Source organism: Talpa europaea (genome assembly GCF_964194135.1).
Source record: "Talpa europaea genome assembly, chromosome: 4".
NCBI lineage: Eukaryota > Metazoa > Chordata > Mammalia > Eulipotyphla > Talpidae > Talpa > Talpa europaea.
In genome coordinates, this window is record NC_140070.1 from 134,653,180 (window position 1) to 134,666,917 (window position 13,738).

Genomic DNA, 13,738 nt, shown 5'->3' on the forward strand with positions numbered 1-13,738 from the left:
TCTTCTGTCGCCTTCGGTGCTCATCCAGATGAACTCGGTCATTTTTTCTCCACAAGGGCAAGTTTCCCCCCCCTGTACATTCACTCATAAACACTCCCTCTGTTCAACCATGATTGCTCAATTTCCACCTTCTCGTGAAGACTTCCCTCCTTCTCCCTGCTGGAAGGTTTCCCCAGTTTCATCAGGGAGCCTTTGTGGGTCTTTTGAAGAAGGTATTCCTCAGCAGGTGACTCCAGCTAGCATGGCCTGCCACAGCATAGATTTACCTCTTTTGAAGTGACCTAAACTCATGAAGAAGACTGATTTCTACTATTAAAGATCTATCAAGACCATTATTTCTTTTATGATTTTTTTTTTTTTTTTTAATACAAGCACTGGGTACAGTCAGAAGCGCGGGAGGGTGAGAATTCACCAGAGCCAAAGCAGGGAACAGAACAGGCAGGCAGACGAAGTACACTGCTGAGGGGAGCAGCAGGCGGCAGGAGGGGTCTGCGCGCCATGTGGGACCCTTGCCCAGCGGCCGGGGATCGAACTGGTGCTGCAGAGGCTGCGGGTAGCTTTGCAACCCAGCGCTCAACCGCTGCGCCACCGGGGAGGCCCAAGACCCATATTTATTGAGACGCATGAGAGAGACTGTCAGGTATAAAAATGCCGTTGTTTCCCCTCCTTTCCCAATAATTCAAGGAGAGCCAGCCAGAGTTACCGAAACTTTGATGGCTGCTATGTGCTTCTCCATCACTTCTGTGCTGGGTCTTCCATCACTTGGGCAATACACCACCAAAGAGCCTTATCTTTTCAGCAAGTTCCTTTGGAGGCCCCTGTAACCCCACCCCCACCCCCAATACCCCTCTGCCCCTCACGCTTTCCCTCCTCTATCTGGATCACATTGTAATAAGCTCTGTAATCATCACTGCGAGGGCAGAGGAAGGTCCTGGTTTACTGGTCCTCAAAGCTTTAGCATTTGATAGAAGCCAAAACAACCGATGTTCATGTTCAAAATTACACTTGAATTTCTTTTTTTTTTTTTTAGTGGGACCCTCGCTGGTGGCTGGGGAACGAACTGGCGCTGCAGAGGCTGTGGGCAGCCTCGCAGCCCAGCGCTCAACTGCTGCGCCACCAGGGGAGGCCCTACACTTGAATTTCTTGAAAAATGTTATGATAAAGGATTTATAAACCATTTCTTTAATTTTGGGAGAATGTACATTTCTCCATGGGAAACACTCCTTAGGCCAGGGTGGCTCTCCTTAGGTAGCCACGTCCACAACTGTAGCCACACTCTGTGCACCCAGAAAGTCTGCCAGGTTATAGGCAAGTTGTACTCTGTAAGCAGATGGAGACTCTCCAAGGTCTCCATCTGCTTCTGTATAAGCAAACGGCAGGAATTAAAAACAATGCTAGAAGAAAGAATTCAATACATGTAAGCAGATACCCAGCATCACCAATTATTTATTTGGAATCAGAATTAAAATCACATTTGACGGTGGTGAAATATGTTTATTCTGATACTTCTCCTAAGTTGTAAACTAATGCACGATAAATTACCAGATACATTTTACATCATTTCTTCAGGACTGTGGTTTGTCAATGACTTCAAACTTGGGTTCTAAGAAGAAAAATAGATTCAAATTAACCATTCTGCAATAAACTTACATTATCTAGAATACTTTAATATTTAAGTTACTAATATTATATTTTTTCAAAGTAAATACCTACCATTTAAAAAAATGTACATGGAAATAATAGCTAAAGACTTATTCAACACTTGCAGTAAGTCACTGACTTGACAAGAAATATTTAACTATCACAACCAAAAAGAAGATATTGTAATTCTCTCCAAGAGTCAGATGGAGAACAGGCACCAGTCAAACATCCAAGATCAGAAAGCTGATTGGGCCTCCCCGGTGGCGCAGCGGTTGAGAGCTGGGTTGCAAAGCTGCCCGTGGCCTCTGCAGTGCCGGTTCGATCCCCAGCCACCGGCAAGGGTCCCAAATGGAGCGCAGACCTCTCCTGCCGCCCACTGCTCCCCTCAGCAGTGTACTTCGGTCCTTCTGCCTACTCTGCTCCCCGCTCTGGCTCTGGTGAATTCTCTCACCCTCCCGCGCTTCTGACTATACCCAGTGCTTGTATAAATAAATAAATCTTTTAAAAAAAATTAAAAAAAAAAAAAAAAGAAAGAAAGAAAGCTGATAAATGATAGTCAGAATCCAAGTTCAGGGAGTTTGGTATCAGATGCCCACTGCGGGTTCCAATGAGCTGGCTACTAGCTGGCCACTCATGGGTAACTGTGAGCTATTTGCTATCTGCAAATCACAGGAGAGCATTCCTTGACTGCCTACGGAGTAGAGCCCGTATCACCAGGCAGACCTGGGGACGCCTAGGCCACTGTTGACCTGATTACGTGACTGTCTCCATGGTGGTCTCAGGATAACTCTGCCTGTGATAACATCAAATACTTTGCTGATGCAAATGGCTCTTGACTTATGGTCACGATGTCCCCTTCTCTGGTCCTCACAAAACTTTGTCCCCCATTCCAATCCCACCCTCTGGAGTTTATTCCTCATACCATTGTCACATGATCAGCTTTGACTAGCCTATCTGCTTTCAATCAACAGCCCAAGAATTTCTGCTCAAGAAGAGTCTTGCCTTGCAAACTTGCTCCATGACTGCTGTGTCCCTCATCACGTTCCCGCTGCAAAGCAGCAACAAAGTTCCTGTCACAATAGCTCTCTGCTTATATAACCTCCTATATCCTTTATCAACAGCAAACATTTATCCCAGGGTGGCCATGCTTGAGTCAGTATCCTAATAAATTCACACAATGTAATTGTCATTTAATTCTCTGACTAACCCAAGTATAAATGTATAAATATTCTACATTTAATGATCTCCCACAAGAATGAATCTGTCATTAAAGAGGCTCACCTTCAAATTTGAAGTTAGGGAACGCAGTCATATCTCCTTTGCCATACATTTGCTTAAGCTTAAAAAGCTCTCTATCCAGCTCTTGCTGATATTCTGGGCCGGTATCAACAGGTCCTCCAGATGCCCTGGTACGTAAATGAACAAGTGAAAAAACTCACTGTAGGCACTAGTTTACATAAACAAAATTCTTACCATCATATATATATATATTTTAAAGATTTATTTCTTTATACAAGCATTGGGTACAGTCAGAAGCGCAGGAGGGTGAGAGAATTCACCAGAGTCAGAGCAGGGAACAGAACAGGCAGACTGACGAAATACACTGCTGAGGGGAGCAGAGGGCGCGGCAGGAGAGGTCTGTCGCGCCATGAGGGACCCTCGCCGGCGGCCGGGGATTGAACTGGCGCTGCAGAGGCGGCAGGCAGCTTCGCGGCCCAGTGCTCAACCGCTGCGCCACCAGGGAAGGCCCTCTTATCATCATTTTAATAGACCTCTTATGGGTATCAATGTAAGGAAAAATATACTTTTCCAAAGAAAACAAGTATTTCCACTTGAATTTCAATTAAACTGATTGTGATTAGTTTAATTGAAATGAGGCAACTTCAAACAAAGGAACATTCAAGGTTTTTTAGTATCAAGGACATTTATTGAGGCAGAATCTCTCTAGGTCTAAGTTTCAATAAGAGATAATGGCTGCGTCTGTGGCTGGAGTCAATGACTGCACCCACTTGGACATCAGCGTTACTACACAGTAACTGCATAAACCAAAGCAAGGCACAAAGCACTCTAAACTTAAGTTTCAACATCTAAAACAGCAAGTCCTCTAGGCTAGCAGGGAATACATGATAAGCTTCTGTAGGGAAAGGAAAAATGTCAGGCTTTTCTGCCCTCCCGCCATCAGGATAAATGATGGATCCTTGAGGTCCTGAATGCATGCCTGATGGCAGTCACCTGGAATAGGGTGCAGGCATAGGTAGATGGGATTCACCTGGGCTAAGACTGTGCTTTTTTTAAGGGCGGAGTCATGGGGATGCCAGCAGAAGCCGAGAACGAACAGAAGCAAAGAAGCAGCAGAGAAGGCCGGAGAGCCCAGAGAGAGTGAAGACTTGCTGGGGGCTGGGAGGCCTGCCAGCCTCCCGGCCCCCCAGCACCCTTGCCTGCTGTGTACCGGGTAAATCCCAACAAAAGACCTGCAAAAACCACTAAGGACTCTGACTCCTTTACCCGGTCTGCATGGGATCCTAGAAAACCTGCACTGTGTCCAGTCCTGCCCTTACAGCTTCAAAGACATGGTTTAATAAAAAGTTACTTCAGTTGAAGAGAGCGCATTTTTGCTAAAAGAATTTCATTTAAAAGATGGCATGTATGCAAATGTATTTTGGGTCAAATTTTATTAGGAAACATTCTAAAACTGAAAAAGCAAAGATGTGGCAGTGGTAAAGCACTGGCTGGATGTGGGGAATATTAAGCAGGCTAGATGGAAAAGCCCCATCTTGGAAGGGGCTAGAACGTTAAATTGGGGAGTTCGTATTTTATTTGAGAAGCAATAAAGTGACAAAATTATTAAAGTTGTGCTTTGGAAGATGAATTTAGCAGCACACCAATGAGATCTCAGTTTTTGTACAATTTCTTCTGTTGGTCACAATGTTATTGGGAATGAACAATACATTTACAAGTGAAAATTCCATCAAAGATAGTAATATTTTCATTTGCTGAAAGCATATGGACTTACTTATATTTAAGAATTTTTGCAAAGCATAAGACAGCTCAAATTTAAGAACATACTAATGCTTCATAACATGGACCCAACTTTCTTCTGGATCAGCATGAGCAAAAGAACTTTCTGTGATGAGAGAAATGCTCTCTATCTAAAGGCAGTCTAGTTATTGAACACTAACAATGTGGCTAAGCAGATTAAGGAACTGGCTAATGTGGCTAAGCAGATAAAGGAATTTTTTTTTTTTAATAGAGGCATGTTTTATTTATTTGTTTGTTTGTTTGTTTGTTTTGTTTATACATGCACTGGGTACAGTCAGAAGCACGGGAGGGTGAGAGAACTCACCAGAGCCAGAGCGGGGAGCAGAGCAGGCAGAAGGACCGAAGCACACTGCTGAGGGAAGCAGCGGGCGGCAGGAGAGGTCTGCGCGCCATGTGGGACCCTCCTCTGGTGGCCGGGGAGCAGCCGGGGATCGAACCGGCACCGCAGAGGCCGCGGGCAGCTTCGCAACCCAGCGCTCAACCGCTGCGCCACCGGGGAGGCCCCAGATTAAGGAATTGCTACAAGCTTTAGAAACTGCTTTGAGAAGATGTAGTCAATCTCAGCAAGTTACCATTACTGATAGAAAATGGCTACTATAACTTTAACATGCACTCATGATAAAAAAGGACCAGAAATCATTTATCTCAACTGAATTTATGTCCAAGTTCACTTGTTTATTATTTTATCTCCACTCTAACATGGTGACTAGGCCAAAGCAAAGTATACTGTTTATTTCACTTAAAAAACACTAGACATAATAATTTATTGAATCACTTAAGTGCTAAGTCCCATGAACTAGGTACTGCTATTATCATCCCCGTTTCACTTATGAGAAAACTGAGAACAAAGGTGAAATAACCTGCCCAAGTGGCAGAGCCAGAATCCAGTCCAGAGCTCATGCACGGAACACTTCTTCACGTTGTCTGCCCAAATGAATGAACTAGACTGCTTAGATTCAGATTGCAACTAACACTAGACTTCTTATTGGACAGGTTTTTAAGAACAATTAAAGTGAAAACAGCATCAATTCGAAGATGCCGTAACATGTCCAGAACACTCAAATTCCCCAACTGGTCCTGGTCACCTACTTCCTGAGTAGCGCCAAAGTGCCAGGACCCTTTAATTGCTCCCTTCTTCCAGGCTCTCCACCAGGTCCCCCAGATGGGTTCAGTCTCTCAATATGTTGTCTCTGTTATTTTTATATTCTTATTGCCATGAAGACAAGGTTTTCATCAACTAAAACTTGATTACATTTTCCTAAAAGATATATCTTCTCTCTTCTGTTCCAATTTTTCTAATACACTGTGATTAAATTATCTTCCTAACAAAGAAATCTTACCCAACCCCACCATCCTGCTCAAAAATCTTTAAATTTTCTAATTCTCTTAAACATCTATCACATAGTATCTTTTCTTTTTACTTTTTTAAAAAGATTTATTTATTTATATAAGCATCAGGGTACAGGTCAGAGGTGCGGGAGGGTGAGAGAATTCACCAGAGACAGAGCAGGAAGCACAACAGGCAGAAGGACAGAAGTACACTACTGAGGGGAGTAGTGGGCGAGACAGGAGAGGTCTGCCTCACCATGTGGGAATCTCCCTGGCCGGCTGGAAATCGAACCGGTGCTACAGAGGCTGCGAACAGCTTTACAGCGCTACACTCAACTCGCTGTGTCACAGGGGAGACCCTATCACATAGTATCTTAACTGCCTGGTCTATAATCAAGGCCTTCTATAATCCCTCATTCTAACCCCATCCTATACGCTGCTCCCTTTGCACTCATGCCCCATACTCTTGGGAAACAACATTTCACAATTTCCCAGTACACTTTGTACTTTCTAGTTTACATGTCTTAGCTCACATCTCTCCTCTGAAACGATATTCTCCTCCCACCGGCATTTATCTGTCCAACCTTCATACCTGGGGTAGACCCCCAGGTGTGGGTGCCTATGAAGGCTCTATAGGTTTGAGAATCTTTGGAACGAATTAAGATCATGAATAAATTCTTCTTCTTCTTCTTCTTTTTAACTGGAACAATCTATACCTGTCCCTGATCATCTCAGAAAGGAAAGAATGACCTGAAACGCTACCTTCAGTGCCAAGATAAAACAGTCACCCCTCCAAACTGCTTTCCAAAAGGCCTCCGGCTAGAAAGGAGCATTCTCTCCTACGACTGCCACAAACACTGCATGTGTCACTATGTTAGCATCTAGCCCATTTTACCTCATAGCTTACTCATTTGGCTCACAAGCTTCCTAACTCTACATATTTTAAGATTAGAAATGCTATGTGGCTTCTTTCTCTGTGGCCAATCACACTTAACAGGCTGTGTCTTACACATAGTAGACAAGTAAAACAGCTATGAATTGACATATACTATTTTTCTAAGACTTAGGGGGTTAGCTAAGGTTATCATTCTTCTTCCAAACTGTGTGGCCCTATAATTCTGGTTTCTTCTAACTTGCTTTATGCCATCTCAAGTCCTTTGTCTTTCAGTAGTCCCAGAAATATATACCTATAAATAACGCAATAGAGAAAACACTGTGTTTATATAATTCTCCCAAATCATGATTTCATAGAAAGGACACAAAACTGCGTTAGAATATTTTAGTTATGTTTTTCTCCCAATTTGTTTTATGAATTTAGGCTACTCAATGTTAAAAGGATGTAATTCTCTCAAATGTACTTCATAAATGACTTCAAAGATTCTATCTGTGTCTATAAATTGACTACATATCTAAAATGACAATAGATTTGATGGAATACTTTCTTGGAACATATATAAGGGATATAAAATTAGGACTCAAAAAAAAAAAAAATCAAGATACTACTATCTTCTTTTGGAGCACCAAAAGGACCGTTCACGTCAAGAATCAGTTCAGCAAAGGTCTCAGACACTTTCAAATATCCAGAAATTAACTTTACTGAATGCATACCCTATTTATATTTATACCACAGTTGATTTACCCACTTACTGTCGCTTAGTTTTGTATTCTCTAATCTTGTCCACAAAGATTTTCTGTACAGGATCAAGTTCCTTAAATGCCACTGCCGTGGCACCAATGTTCCTCCTGAAATGAACTGACACTGCAGACTGAATGAAAGAGGAGAACTTGAAGAGCCTCTGAAGAATCATGGTGATTCTGTAACTGAAAACAAGCACCAAAATGTTAAAATACTTAAAAATATATCCAAAATTTAAAAAATAGCGATGCTCATATCACAAGTGGGAATCTAATTCTTCTGTAACAGAACCATAGAAATGTTACAGAACTCAGTGAATGCAAAGGACAGTCAACTGACCAGCACCCTTCCCTCTACATTCTCCACTAGTATTTTGCATCTTAATTAAAAAGTCCTGAGACCTGGGAGTGCAAACTGGTCCAACCACTATGGAGAGCTGTGTGGAGATTTCTGGACCTACTAAACATAGAGCTTCCATAGGATCCAGCAATTCCACTCCTAGGTATTTACCCAAAGGACACAGAAACATCAATCCCAAAGAACACCTGCACCCCTATGTTTATAGCAGCACTATTTACAATAGCTAAGCTTTGGAAACAGCCCAAATGCCCAAAAATAGATGACTGGATCAAGAAGATGTGGTACATATATACCGTGGAATATTACTCAGCATTCAAAAAGATAAACACATGCAATTTGCAGCAACATGGATGGCGCTGGAAGGGATCATGCTCAGTGAAATAAGCCAAAAAGAAAAAGAAAAATACCGGATGGTCTCACTCATAGCAGGAATCTAGAAAACTTAAATAAGGGACCAGGAAAATGAATAACTATAAGAAAGTGAAAATCAAAATCAACAAAAAACTATGAACCAGAGACACTTTTTGGGGGGTGGGGGCCGGGAGGGGAGGGTTTGGGGTCAGAATGGGGCATTTGCAATTGTATGGGGGAATATAAAAATAAAATTTATTATTTAAAAAAAAAAAGAAATACTAAGACTATATAAGAAAAGTATGAGTATGGGAATCTGAACTCTGGAAAAGTTATGGGGTCTGAAGTAGCTGATCACATCTGTAGCAGGAAGAGAGCACAAAGAGTACAGAAATTGAAGTTCAGGATAGTCTTTAAGTAGAAAGAGAGAAGCAGAGATCTTAGAGTCCAATACTATGGGTCACATATTAAAAAAAAAAAAAAACAATTACCATTAAAAAAAAAAAAAAAAAAGTCCTGAGACCTAGAAGCTGTTGGTAACAACTCAGGAATACTGCAATATTGCTAAAATTAAAAGGGGCTTCTCTCAGGCCTGGGACTCCACTAAGATTACATGCAGAAAGAAAGCACAAAATCTGGGGTGGAGTGTTTCTTCTCTATGAATTTAGTCTTGGGTCAGAGCAAACAATGGCGCTAGAATGTTCAAAAAAAACAAAAAACAAAAAAAAAAAAACAGCCTGTTGCCAGTGGGGAAAGAACAACACTGGCCCACAAATCAATGTACCAGGTCTGCCAAGAGAGATGGCCAGGGAGAGTGGATACAGTTGCCTCAGCTAGGACTGACAGCAGGGGGGCCTTTTACTTCCCAGGCCCTCAGTGGAAGAAACTGCTCTGTCAAAACTGCAGGATCCCAGGCATTCATGGGCACCATCACCACCAAGAACAGCAAGGAAAAACAGCAACCAGCCCAAGAGAGTCTGCTATGAGAGGGATAAACAGGCAGTGCAACCTAATCAGTAAAATAAAATTTGTGAAGGAGCCAGAAGTCTGAATTTTAAAAATAAGGACTTACAGACTTCCAATCCCTTAGATTTCTGAAGCTAAAATACTTGATATTCTAACTCAAAGATTTCACTAGATGAGAGAAAGATCTCAGTTGTGATCTCATTTAGTGTCTTGAAAGATAAAATACAATAAAATTCCAAATTCCAATGAAAATATGCAAATAGGAATTCTAAGAAATTCCCCTCTGAGAAAAAAATGGAATCTCTTAAACTGAGAGGGCTTACCAAACTCTATGTTGGGATGATAACAAAATAGTTTGGAAAAATTTCCAAACAAAATGAAACTCTGAAATGCTACATGATTTCCATGCCCCATTTTCCAATTATCTAATTATCTAATCATCATCATCACCATCTTACTGACAATGGATTTCTACTAAGTTATAATACCACTGCTTAGTGTGATAGTGTAGTTTGTAGTAATATGCAAATTGTTACTGGTTTATTTTAACACATAACTGGGAATAAGTATCTAGAAACTACAGCAGTATGATGGGGTAATTTTATATTTAACTTAAAAACTTGAGTTTGTATTTTGTGTCTTCATTGTCTTTCTCTTTCAGCTAATTTTCTCAATAATTACTAAAAGAAATACTACAATCAACAAAATATCCTTCACCTACCAGTATAAAAGCAAATTTATTTGAACAAATTAAAGATATCATGTATCTTACCCCATCAGTGAAAAGTATTTCCAAGCAAATAACAAATGACCTTAAGGTGCTACTTATTATCGTTCCCATTTTAAATATGCAGAAACCAGGTTTTATGGGTAAGTACCTGGTCCAAGGTTACACAGTATAATTTAACTGGACACAATCATTTTAAAAATTATGTAACTTGATGTCTATTTTCTCTTTGACCATCTAAGATTTGCTCAGTCCTGGGTTTTTTGCAAAGCAATTCCCAATATATTCTCTTCTTCTACCTTTACAAAACTGTTAGGAATCAAAGGAAGGTGCTCTTAGCCCTTTACAGATAAATAAAACTATTTCTAAAGAAAAGTTATTCCCACAGCTAATGTGATCGAAATCTAACTGCAAAGAATCCTGTTATTTTTACTGCAACAAGGATAAAATCTAGTTCATTTTTTCAATTTCTATTATCTAAGTACTACTGATTTCAAGAACACATTCTAATTTTGGTCTTTCTCCTGAACTCCAAACCTATACCTTCAACAAGTTCTCTCCTCTATTGCTAAGTCCGACAGGGCACCAAACATCAGCTTGTCTTAAAAGAGAACTCATGATCTCACCATCAAAACTTGTTCCTGCTCCTTTCACTGATTAAATTCATTGCGAAAATATTGAGTGGGGAGTCACTCTGTCCACGCTCAAGTGGAAGACATGTCATTATACACAAACACGTAAATACCAAACTGGGGTAAATGCTCCACTCCAATACTATGGGGTGCCACAAGAGCCTATGGCAGGGATTCGGCACCGTCTACAAGACTGGGGAGGGCACCCCGAGACAGGGCACAGCAAGTACAGAGGCCTCGAGGTGGGATGGAGCGGGCGGGGTTCTCTGTTATAGCAGGGAGTGACTGGTCTGTCTGCTGCCTCCTCAGTGTACATTTCTAAAGTGAACCCGCCCAGCTCTTCTCTGACATCCTGGAAATATTGCGAACGCTCAATGCCCCCCTACTTGGAGCTCCGCCCTCTGCTCCCCCAGTCTGACCTCCCCCCTCGTTCCGAGCTCCTCCTACCTCTTCCCCCAGACCCCTCCCGGCTCCTCGGGGTTCAAGAGCTGTGAGAATGTGCAGGGAAAGTATGAGTAAGACAAAGGCCTAAGGATGATGCATGATCAACACTTCCAGGCGGGGGGTGTGAACTTTTAGGGTTCCTGTCACCCCTTTCTCCCGCCGAGGCGCACGCCTTGCTTACATAACCCAGAGCCCCTCTCCGCGCCCGGGCCGGGCAGGCGCGCAGCAGGCTTGACCTTGGGGCGCCCGGGCCGGACTCCGGCTCCTTAACCCCCTGGCCTCCCAGCCCCCCGCAAGGCCCGGGGTGCCCGCAGAGGGGTATTCCCGGGGCTATCCACCAAGTCCCCCGCACACTTAACAGGGCGGCGGGCACCGCGGCCGTGGGCCTGGCCGGGAGCCGCCGGGGTCCCGGGGCTGCCCCGCTGCAGCCGGGCAGAGGTCACGGGCGGCCGAGGCCCGGGGCACAAGCTCAGCCTCGAAGTCCCCAGAGGCCGAGCCGCTGCAGCTGACCTTCCAGTCACCTTGCACCCGAGCAGAAGCCCAGACTTCAAGTCCCCAGAGGCCGGGCCGGCCCAGCTCCCCTCCCAGTCACCTTGCACTCAGTCCCCGAGCTGCCAAGGCCAGCGCCGCCACCGCCGTTCCACTTCCGGCCCTGGCCCCGCCCCCACCGCCTACCCGCCATCGCAGTGCATTATGGGCCGCCGTTTCAGTCGGTCGACACTCACCGGACAGGAAACGTCTCGGAGAAAGTCTGCGACCGGACGGCTCTAGGTGAAACAGACGCCAAACAGGAGGAGGAAGTGGAGGGTAAGTGCTTCCGGGTCCCCTGGCAAAGCCTCCGCCATCTTCCCGTCGCCTAATTTGACCCGCTCTCTTTTTCCCTCCTGGACACCTGGGGGTGTACGCATGCGCACTTGGGCTCGCCTCTCCCCTAGTTCACCCCTACCCCCCGCCCCGAGTCGGAGTCCTGCTCCTTGGGGTGGTGGAGGTGTGTGATCGTGCGCGGACGGGGAGAGCGTGGAAAACAAAGAGGACGGGGGCGTTGTGCGCCCGTGGGCCTCGCGGGCCCCCGTTGCCGCGGGCGTTCGCTTCGCGCACGCTGCTGGGAGTTGTAGTTCAGGGCCCGGGGGCGCCTGGGAGGCGGGAGGGGTCGGAGTTTCTCGGCGCCGACTCCGCGGGAAGGGCCCGGGGGCCTCCCACTTGGAGCCGCGGGAGCTGCGGGCCTTACCGGGGCGACGCTGCACGTGGAGCCCGCACCGCCGCTCTCCTCGGCCCGGAGCGCGGGCGGCGGCCGGGCCGACTCCGGAGCGGTGAGTGCGGCCGCGCGGGGGGAGGAAGCGAGCGCGGCCCGCGCGGGCGGCCTCGTTCCGGGGCCTTCTCCCCTCCGCGGCCCCCCCGCGGCCGCCGCTGTGTTTTGTTTCCGCTGGTCCCCGGCTCTGCGACTCCCATTTCCGTTCGTGGAGGCTGGAGGGAGCCGGGTGGGGAGGGGCGCGGAGGCTGTGCGGGGAGGGGCGGGGGCGCGCGGGGGGCCGGGGAGCCGCGCGCCCCGGGGCCCGGGCCGGGGTGTCACCGCTCACCGCTGTCCCCCCAGCTCCGGGCACCCCTCCTTTCCCCGCCGGCGGGCCGCCGTGTCCACCGCGGGCAGGTGACCAGGTGCCTCCGGAGTTGCAGGGAAGATGCGAGACCTTCCCCCACCCCGCGCCCCCCACCTCCCCCCGACCTGGCGATCTGCTGGGACTTGGGGTCCAGCTGTCCTTGGGGCGGCTGCGGAGCCTGCTGCTAACGTCCTGCTGCTCTTTGGGTTCTTGTAAAAGCGAAGAAGAGGAGGGGGCACGATGCGTTTTAGCTTATCAACTTTTAAAGTTGTTTTTTTTTGTTGTTTGTGTGGTGTACTGGGGTGGACCCCGACTTTGCACGCTCCAGTTTGGGGATCCTGGCTTGACGAGGCTGAGGGCTGCAGGGCAGTGCTCCTCGGCGCTGCTGCAGGACGAGCAGCCACTTAGAGCCGCGAGCAGCAGGTCCGACTCGTGGGCGGAGCAAAGATGTAGCAGGGGAGCAAAGTAAAAGGCTGGGCGGTAACATTCTCCGATACTATGTTGTCTCGCGCTGCGGAAGAAACTGGGCATTTGTTTCGCGTTTGCTTTAAGATAGTAACCTCTTGAGGGTTGAGCAGGCTTTCTAAATTTATTTTTAAGTGTAGTCTCTCATAGGTGGATTTTAAATTCATTTCACCTGGATGGCATCCTCAGGCGCATTTGTCATGAATTGTGCATGGGTTTGAAGTCATAAAGTAGCGAGCTAGGTGTTAAATTGGGAATCGTGAGAGCATGTGAAGGCGGAATACTAAACTACAACTTGACTTTAAGCTCAACTTTTATTTATAAAATTTCAAATTTACAAGAAAACTTAGACTATATATATAGTGAAATTAAACGGTGAACACCTTTGGGTGGTGGAGGGGGGGCACCTGGTGTTCTTTCTCCAGATTTAGGGGAGTGCTTGAGCTCTTGCCCTTCCAATTCTTTTTGCTTCTCACCGCTCTCTCCCCAAGACTATTGGCTTTATTTTTTAAAACGAAAATGCCTTAATTTCCTCAGGCGGTTGAAAGTTAAC

General features: G+C 45.7%; 1 protein-coding gene across 2 annotated transcripts; it reads right to left on the bottom strand.

Moving 5' to 3' along the window:
* Window positions 1-1,489: 1,489 nt before the first annotated feature.
* ATP5PF (ATP synthase peripheral stalk subunit F6) lies at window positions 1,490-11,891 on the bottom strand (the record flags this gene model as incomplete). 2 transcript variants are annotated; one of them, XM_084231322.1, is made up of 4 exons in its annotated part: window positions 1,490-1,603; window positions 2,923-3,047; window positions 7,657-7,830; window positions 11,851-11,891. In XM_084231322.1, the coding sequence occupies 3 exons, from the start codon at window positions 7,815-7,817 to the stop codon at window positions 1,566-1,568; spliced, it is 324 nt and encodes a 107-aa protein (XP_084087448.1). In that variant the 3' UTR covers window positions 1,490-1,565. The 2 variants fall into 2 exon arrangements, with proteins under 2 accessions (XP_084087448.1, XP_084087447.1); XM_084231321.1 differs by lacking the exon at window positions 11,851-11,891 and adding an exon at window positions 11,801-11,817 and having other exon boundaries at window positions 7,657-7,824.
* Window positions 11,892-13,738: the final 1,847 nt, after the last annotated feature.